Source organism: Bactrocera dorsalis, chromosome 4 (assembly GCF_023373825.1).
Source record: "Bactrocera dorsalis isolate Fly_Bdor chromosome 4, ASM2337382v1, whole genome shotgun sequence".
NCBI lineage: Eukaryota > Metazoa > Arthropoda > Insecta > Diptera > Tephritidae > Bactrocera > Bactrocera dorsalis.
Window position 1 is genome coordinate 70,922,724 of NC_064306.1, and position 9,652 is coordinate 70,932,375.

At 40.1% G+C, this 9,652-nt stretch overlaps 1 protein-coding gene across 2 annotated transcripts; it reads left to right on the top strand.

Moving 5' to 3' along the window:
• The first annotated feature begins 173 nt into the window (after positions 1 to 173).
• LOC105223030 (regulatory-associated protein of mTOR) lies at positions 174 to 9,295 on the top strand. 2 transcript variants are annotated; one of them, XM_011200621.4, is made up of 5 exons: positions 174 to 533; positions 610 to 1,037; positions 6,435 to 6,796; positions 7,044 to 7,232; positions 7,301 to 9,295. In XM_011200621.4, exons 1-5 carry the CDS (start codon positions 314 to 316, stop codon positions 7,482 to 7,484), a joined length of 1,383 nt encoding a protein of 460 aa, XP_011198923.2. In that variant the 5' UTR covers positions 174 to 313; the 3' UTR covers positions 7,485 to 9,295. The 2 variants fall into 2 exon arrangements, with proteins under 2 accessions (XP_011198923.2, XP_011198922.2); XM_011200620.4 differs by lacking the exons at positions 174 to 533; positions 610 to 1,037; positions 7,044 to 7,232; positions 7,301 to 9,295 and adding exons at positions 1,156 to 3,637; positions 3,803 to 6,229 and having other exon boundaries at positions 6,435 to 6,577.
• Positions 9,296 to 9,652: the final 357 nt, after the last annotated feature.

Here is a 9,652-nt window from a genome sequence, read left to right on the forward strand (position 1 = left end):
ACTTTAAAACAACATTTAAAAACGCTAACGCTTACCAGAATTCGCTCCGTAATTACTCAATATGCTTCAAGCCGGTATTTGCCAGCATTTCAAGTTTTGGATATTTTGTGGGAGTTTGTCACTTGTGTTACTTACATGTTTGTTAAGATTTGTTTACATATTTGACATTTCTTTTTATTCACTGTTTCTTGTTTCTTCTGTCGTGTGTAATTTTTATAATTTGTGTGTCCTCTCCTATTTTATAATTTAACTAAATTTCCTGTTTTATTTAATTGACAAATTTTTGCAACTATTCACGTGGAATACTGCAGAAATGATAAAGTGCCTAGTCCATTTGTTTTTGCTGATTGACATTGGGTGTTTTGTGCTACACGCCGTTGCTAAAACAGAGCAAGTTGCATCGGATTCTGTAGATCTGTTATTGGAGCCACGATGTTCACAACTAAAACGACATGATATCGAACCTCACCTATCTACGAAAACTCCTTATCGCGTTGTGGCAAACTTGGACGATAAACCCATCACGTATAGTGGTACGATAAACACAATATGGAAACTTGAAGCTACTGTAATAGAATTAATATTTAATTTCATCATTTTCTTAATTAGAATGTCGACCAACTCGGATTTGGTCAGTGATAAGGCATGGTACGCGTAATCCCAGCAAAGAGCACATTGAGGGAGCAAAATCAAAGTTAGGTCGATTGAAGGAGGAGATTTTAACGAACCCTCAAACTAAGTTATGCCCTGAAGAATTGGCTCGATTGCGTCGTTGGCGTTTTGATGTTAATAGCGAAGAAGAGAAATATCTTACCAGTGAAGGAGAACAAGAGTTGGAGGAATTGGCAGAACGAATGCAAAAACGTTTTCCAAACCTTTTAGTTGACGAGTATGATCCTAACCTATATTATTTTAAATATACGAAGACGCAGCGCACACTAAAGAGCGCAGAGAGCTTTACTTCTGGTCTTTTTGGAAGAGAAAACATTGCACCGATAGAATACCCAGAGGCTGTACATAAGGACCCAGTTTTACGGGTGAGTGTATATGTTTTCCTAAGACCTAATCTTGTTGAATGTGATAGTTTTTATTTTGGAAAATCTGAAATCCTATTCCACATTTATATTATAATAGTGGGATGGAAATATTTCTTTAAGTAGTGTTAGGGTTAAAATTTGTATGCTGTGATAAATAATGGCAACTCTACCGGCTAAACTCAAATGTTATTGACGAAAGGGGCAAGCAAACACAAAAGATGCGAACTGCCAATTAAAGCAGAATAACCAATAAAACTTAATACAAACGTCAAATGCGGTAAGGAATTAAAAGAATGCTGCGTATTTTTCAGTCTAACGTGGTTTTCAATTAAAAGTAAAAAAATTGTGGTAATTAAAAGTTAGAAACGCATTAAAGTCGTTAAGTGCATACAAAATGCGCAAAAGTGATGTGTTATAAAGTGAACGCAGCAAAATTTCTGCTTTGTTATTAGTCTCCATCTACAAATTGCATTGCTCTGTGTATTGAACAGTTACGGGATATCGGACTTAGGTGGGTCTGAGATATCCAAAAAGCGGCTTCAAAGTGTTGAGCATTATATACCGATCGACAAAAACTTTTGGACGCAGCTATATTTTTACATAGTGCAGAAGTTTTATATGCAACTCAAATTGGGAAGTTCAGCCTGCTAATTGGGAAAATAAGTGTCACAGGCAAAATCGGCCTAAAGTCGGTCAGGGTCATTTATAATCGACCTTTTGACAGACTGTTATTGATATTTGCAGTATATCAAAAGGAGTAAGCTGTTCCCGAATTTTTTTTATATAAATGGATAGTGTTCGCAACTATGGACGTCTTTCTACCTCAATGGTTAGCAGCAGGAAAACGTCGATGTCTGATAATCCACAAATGTTACCGATTCTGCAACAGTTGACAAATGGCTCCTTTGGTATTATAGTGCCTGACAAACACTGTCCACTCTGTTTTCAAGCTAAACGGCATCAAGAGAGAATAGAGGGCATTAAATGCAAAGCGGTGGCATGGCGCATACGAGAACGTATGAAAACCGCTAGTGTGGTGTTAGTGCTCTGCCTTAACATAGGCGTTGATCCACCGGACGTTGTTAAAATACAGCCATGTGCACGCTTGGAGTGTTGGGTTGACCCGTCTTCTGTATCAGCACCAAAAGCTATGGAACTGATAGGTAATAATCTTCAAATGCAATATGAACGATGGCAGCCTCGTGCGCGTTATAAGAAATGTCATGATCCAACATCAGAAGATGTAAAGAAGTTGTGCACTTCATTGCGGCGCAATGCGAAAGGTGAGCGTATACTATTCCATTACAATGGACATGGCGTGCCAAAGCCCACAGCAAATGGAGAAATTTGGGTGTTCAATAAAACGTTCACACAATACATACCTTTAAGCATATTTGAGTTGCAAAGCTGGATGGGTGCACCATCAATTTACGTATACGATTGTTCAAACGCCGGCATAATAATAAATTCGTTCCAGCAATTTGCAGAACAACATGAAAGAGACTTAGAGAGATCTAGTCAACGCATTGGATCTGGTCAGGCGTCTTCTCTGCTGACGCCATTTGTAAGCTATAAAAACTGCATACATTTGGCCGCCTGTTCGGTCAATGAGATATTGCCGATGAATGCCAACCTTCCTGCAGATCTCTTTACTTCCTGCCTAACGACACCCATCAATATTGCACTAAAATGGTATACAATGCAGGAGAAATTCGAATTAGTACCGCTCATTCAAAGTGAGCAGGTCGATAAAATACCCGGAAAAGTAAATGATCGACGGACAATGATGGGCGAGTTGAATTGGATATTCACCGCAATAACCGACACCATTGCATGGAATACCTTACCGCGCGAACTATTTCAGCGCTTATTTCGTCAAGATTTGCTAGTTGCCAGTTTATTTCGCAACTTTCTACTTGCTGAAAGAATTTTACGTTCCCATGATTGCACACCTGTTTCGCATCCAGCATTACCTCCCTGTTTTCGGCATCACATGTGGTCTGCTTGGGATTTAGTTGTCGACTACGCTTTACAGCAATTGCCTGAAATACTGGAGAAAGGTGCACCATATCGTCAATTACCATTTTTCGAACAACAACTGACGGCTTTCCAAGTTTGGCTCGATCGTGAATCCGAATCAAGGTCTCCACCAGAGCAGTTACCCATAGTTTTACAAGTTCTGCTGTCACAAGTACACCGTCTACGTGCACTAGAACTACTAGCACGCTTCCTCGATCTGGGTCCATGGGCCGTGAATTTAGCACTGGGTGTGGGCATCTTCCCTTACGTACTTAAACTTTTACAAAGCTCTGCGAAAGAGTTGCGTCCAGTGCTGGTATTTATATGGGCCAAAATACTTGCTGTCGACCCAAATTGTCAAGTGGATTTGGTCAAGGAGCATAAATACTTTCTATCAGTACTGCAAGATACATCAGTTTCCAAGGAACATCGCACGCTCTCCGCATTTGTATTGGCTTGCATAGTAAATGACTTCCTGCTGGGTAAAACGAGTGCTTTGCAGGGTTCATTGGTGTCGATTTGTTTGGAGCAACTGAATGACGAAAGCTGGCTGCTACGTCAATGGCTGGCCATATGCTTAGGTACAGCAATGATATCTATTTAGTTTTGTTTAAGATTTGCTTCTATTTTGATGACTCGGAGCTTCCTAGCTGATGTACTGTTAACCAAGCTCATCAAAAGCTGTAGCAAATAAAATATCCATACATTTTCCAATTTTCTAACCATTTTTTTACTATTGCACTCAGGAATGCTTTGGCAGAATTTTGAAAAAGCCCGGTGGTCTGGTGTGCGCGATTTGGCGCACGAAAAACTGTATCCTCTACTTAAGGATCCCATACCGGAAGTACGTGCGTCTGCTGTTTTTGCGCTGGGCACTTTCATTAGTTCAGTCACAGATCGAGAGGAGCACGCAAATAATATTGATCGCATAATCGCCATTACTCTCCTGGATACAGTGGGTGAAGATATGTCACCTTTAGTGCGTTTAGAGTTGGCGGCAGCTCTACAATGGATGGTGCTGTTATTTGAGTCGCAGTTCGTCACTGTTTATATGCAAGAGCAAATGAGTAGTTCGAATCCCGCTTTGGCACTAACCACATCCGTGAGCGGTAGTGAGCGCAGCGCCAGCATAAGTCATGGCATGACAAGTACACCCAGCCCATCGATTGTACACCACTCGACGCACAGTTTGGAACGCCATGTGTCTATGCGTCGAGGCGCTAGCTCCAGTTCCATATCAAACATGGTCTCCAGTGCCATACCATTTCAGTCGATATTTTTGCGACTATGGCAAGGTATTTACAATCTAGGTCATGATCCTTTTCCGGAGGTGGCAGAAACGGCGCAGAAAATCATTGCTTACGTTCGTGACAAGTCGGTTGATTTGATCACCGCCAAAGAAGCTACAAGTGACAAGTGCAATTCAAGTGTCAGTTTGCCACCGAGTCCGTCAACGCGTGGCAATTTTTTGAGTGGAGAGTCACCGCCAGTATGCGGTGGTGGTGTGCAAGTGGGACACCCAAATATCAGCAACTGGGCAAACAAGTTCCGCAATTCAAAGTTGCTACCTGCCAATGTAATAAACAGTGGCGAACGCAAGATGCGGACGACCTCGATGGGCGATGAAACGGACAGTTGCGCACAATTAAATGGTAGTCGCAGTACGGGCATGTTAGGCGTTGGCAATGCCGTTGGTGGAGTTGCCGGTTTAAGTATCAATGCAGTAGGTGGCAGTGGTAGCGGCGAGGGGTCACGTTCAGCACATAGCAGCACGAGCGAAAACAACTACGAGCCGAAGTTTGTGCTTAAGCCAATTCTGCAAACCGAGTTCATATCATGGGCCAATTCGTACTTCATGCGACCTGGAAAGAATCGCTACGCCTCCGCAGAAGGTACAGAAGGACAGCAGGTGTTCCCCGCCGACACGAATTCGCCTGAGTTACGCTCTCGCCACTTTCGTTTTCATCGTAACGAGCTGATACGTCGGCAAGCGAAAGAGCAACACATACGCGGAAGCCGCATCGATACCCAGATATGCATGCTGAAGACCCAGCACACGCCTGCCATTGTTAAATTACTGCCATACGAGCCGCAGCTAGCTGTAGCCTACAAAGAAAAGGTGCTCGTTTACGATTGGGCTCGGAATTCGGTGCGATCCTATATACCAATGGCGGGTAGCAGTGCGGCGACGCGTAACCATGTAGGCGAATCCGGTGGAGCGTCCTCGTCGCCATCAGCACACTTGCAGCATCATCAGCAGCAATATTTACAGCAACAACAACAAAGCTTAACATCTCGCGTTAGTGCCATTGAATTCTTGAATGCACAGGACATCGGTTTGATACTGGTCGGTCACGAGGACGGAGTGGTGCGAGTTTGGCAGCCCGGCACAGACGATCATCCAGAATCCCAGCTAATCACTGCCTTCGAGGGCATACCCGCAATGAACGCCGCCTACACTAGTTCCTACGGCAGTGGTGGCAGCGGCAGTGGCAGTGGCTCTGGTTCGTCCTCTCTGAAGCACCGTCGTGATATGATGCGCACGGGCATAGTCACTGCTTGGCAGCAATGTCGACAGCACTTGGTGGTGGGTGGTGGAATATCGCGTTACCTACGCATTTGGGACGTTGAACGTGAGCTGAAGCACTGTGACATACCGATTGGCAGTGAGACGAGCGTACAAGTGCTGGCACCATTCTCATACAATCTAAACAGCAGCATTGTGGTGGCGGGTTGTGCTGATGGGAGTGTGCGCCTATTCGACAAACGTCAATCGCCTCAAGAGTCGCGGATTTGTGTCTTCCGCGAGCACACCGGTGCCATATTATCTGCTTGCATGAAGGAGAATCAACCAATGCTAGTCACCGGCTGTTCACAAGGTCGAATGCGTGTCTTCGATTTGCGGCAAGCAGCTGCAGTGCAGAGCTGGGAGGCGAACGTTGATGTGGCCGTGATTGCTAGTCATCCGTCAGCAGATCTCTTGGCGTGCGGCAGTGCCCAGGGCATTGCGCTGCATCAGGAGAACGGCCGGGCGCTCAACACATTGCGCGGCAATGAGGGCTTTATGGGCACGAAAATAGGCTATCCGACCTGTTTGTCGTTCCACTCGCACAAGGCCGCGCTGGCGGTGGGTTGTGTCGACAACACAGTCGTCGTTTACGAACCTGCTGCAGGTACATGAATCGGGAGATGTGATGATCTGTCAATTTGACAGTTGGTTTGAACAGACTTTTGTGAAAATAAAAGTTTCATAATAAAATGTTTTCTTATGATTTTGTTGTACTAGTTCGGTGTATGTATGCATGGAGACCTTACTTAATTATTTGATTTTGTTGCTTTCTTTTTAGTTTTTACTCTAATCTCTTTGTTTCATTGCAGTTTTATAAACTTTGCAACAAATGGAAAATCGATGTTGATAAAAATCCAAGGACATTTGACAATTCAGAGCGTTTCCTGCGCGAACCCGAAATAATTGATGCCGTTAACTACATTCGTCGTCGCACTCAAATTCAAAATATTACAGCCGAAGACGCAAAGCTCATGTATACGATATGCGGTTTTGAGACAGCTTGGTATCGAGGTCAAGAACCTTCTGTGTGGTGCAGTCTATTCAATCCGGACACAATCAAAGCATTCGAATTTTTCGAAGATCTAGAGTATTTTTGGAATGACGGCTATGGTTATGAAATCACCCATCGCATGGCCTGTGCAGCGATGAAAAATATGTTTGAACATATTGAGTGAGTAGTTCTAGTAGTAGGAGTAATATAGTGTAGGGCGAGAGAAAATATTCGAAATTAATAAATAATGCATTATATTTTCCTTATTTCGGACACATTCTCAAACCCGTTCAAGTCTTTTAATAGTTTTTAATAAACATTTTCTAAAAAAAAAATTGCTAAAGATTCTTTTTGTAGTCACTTAAATAATCTTCTGTACTCTAAATTGATATTTAAATGTTACCATTTTTTTTCTTCTTTTTTGTAGTCCAAATTCCAACAAATCGAATGCTACATTTTACTTTACTCACTCTGGTACTTTGTTGAAGGTTTTGGCTCATCTTGGTCTTTATAAAGATGCCGAGCCTTTGACATATCGTGATTTTGGGCGTGAACGCGTCTGGCGTACTAGCCTGATCGACGCATTCGCCACGAATTTAGCTTTTGTGCTGTATGAGTAAGTCAACCGAAACACTAAAATTTAATATCTGTTTGAAACCAATAATAATCCCCTCCACGGCTTAGGTGCAATAATGAAAATGGCCCAATGGTATTAACGTTGCATCAGGAACGTCCGATTCGCTTGCCCGGCTGTCCACAAGATCAAGATCTCTGCAGCTTAAAAACGCTAAAAGAACAATATGAACAACATGTGTCGAGTTGTGATTTTGATGAGCTTTGTCATATTCATCGGCATGACGAGAACTAAACAGTTTATTATAAAGAATATAAAGAAACACCGATGAAAGTGGTTATCTGCGTACATATACTCCTTAAAATACCAGTAATTAAATTAAGTTGTTGTCCTTGAATAATCGGCTACGAATTGTGAATTAACTGTAATTTGTGTTGTGTGCTTGGAAACTGTCAAATGTCTTGGATTAACAAATGTGCAAAAACACAAATGAATAAGAAACTAAACAGCGACACAACTAATTTAGCTTATACACATACACATAATAAATTGATAACGACGCTGAAATGCATATACACACAAATAAGTTTACAAACATATTTACATAGTTATATAGGAATGGTTTATATAAAAAAAAGAAAGAAACACATGTATAACGAAACAAAAAAAAAAATTAATATTAAGCTAACATATACAATATGCATAAATATTTCGGCTCATATGTAAATATACGACGGCTAATGTACACTTACATACGTACATTTATGGAGTGCAATTAAGTTAAATAGTGATTGTAGTGATTATCTTATGCAAGAAAAAACGACAACAGCAGCTTTATTGTAACTTATGTTTAAGTTACCGCAAAGTGAAAAATTTGTTTAATTATTATTTGATAATTTGTAAATTAAAGTGCGTTATATATTCTTGAACACACAAAGCCACACCGAGTTTTTGTTTTTTTATACATATCACAAAAATTTTGTCGCATGGTTTTTATAAAAATTTGCCAGTATGCGGAAATTTATTAAAACTAATCGCTTAGTGTTGAATAAGAGCGATTTAATATATTCATAACTGCAATTCATGCTTCTCAAGATGAGTGCAAGTATCCTTTTAGTTGCTAGTGTGTGGTAACTTCATAAAAAAGCAGTCAAATTTAAAATATAACCTCAAAATTGCATTACGTGAAAAGCTTACATTTGGAGTTGTAATTTTTATATAACTATTAGACATAATTTGCGAAAATAGTATAAAATATGGGACGTGAAATATGCATAACTCTAAATTTAATATTTATAAACAATATTATATATTAATTGATAAAATGCCTATTGTCAGCCAAAAGTAGAAAGGCGCATTTTCGTTTAAGAGCAATTTGAAATTTTATGCGTGAGGTGCTCATGTATGCAACAATCGCCTGATTTAAAGAACAAAATATAATCATAAATAATGACATAAAATTGCCGCCTAAGCCAGCATACTCAAAACTTAACGCATACAGAAACCATAAGGACAACAGTTAGTGAGTGAACGCTGTGCAAAAGCAATTGAAAAAAATAATTACAAATTGACTTGAAATGAATGGCTGAGAAATTAAAAAAATGCACACATTTAATGATCCACTAAACTCGCAGTAAACCTTATTGAGTATTTGTTGCGGTCGAGTAATAGTCAAAATAGATTTTGTTGGTTATTATTTTTTTATTCTTTTTCAACTGTTATTTCTCAGTTAAACTGAAACAAATCGAACAAAAGCATAATATACACAAACCGTTACATTTTATAGAATTAGTTTCCGCCGTCAGAGTTTAACAAATATTTCATAACTGTTAATAGACCATTATTGTTTCCAATTCCCTTGTAAATTTGCCTCCCCATTAAACGCCCCCTCTAAGCTTACCGCCTAAAGCGTAAATAAAGTGTTCAATAATAAACCTGTAATAATTTAAATTCCGTGTAAAGTGCGCCTTTTATTGATTTATAAATACATATACACACACATAAATATTAATAAGATAAATATTATTTACTTGTGGTAATTACTTGCAATGTATAAACTACTTAACTAACATTTTTGAAAAATAAATTAAGAAACAAATATGGAAGCAGGTGTTTATATGAAAAATGAAGGAAATGAGGTCCTGGAAATAAGAGACTTAAGCACCACTCAAGGCTCGCAACTCATGTGGCCAAGCGCCAAAAATCCTTATTAAAAATTGCTGAAGTCTTCAGTCGTATGCTGAGCCAACTCAGATGAAATTGTTGTAGCGGCATAAGATAGTGCCCACATATCTACATATTATACAGGTATATACCCAGCCTTGTGGTAGGTTAGTCATTCAGCACTTTTGTCTGCCGTTGTCTATCCACTCGGCTAAGAGATCACAACATCTTTTATTATCAGCTTTCTCGGTTAGTTCCGTCTTTTCCTTTCACAATAAAAAACGTTTGTATTTTGTTAT

Bases quoted from the DNA above. Each gene is read 5' to 3' on its own strand.
- LOC105223030 (XM_011200620.4), top strand. From the start codon at position 1,825: ATGGATAGTGTTCGCAACTATGGACGTCTTTCTACCTCAATGGTTAGC. The intron at 3,638-3,802 runs GTACAGCAATGA...TATTGCACTCAG, and splicing joins ATGGCTGGCCATATGCTTAG to GAATGCTTTGGCAGAATTTT.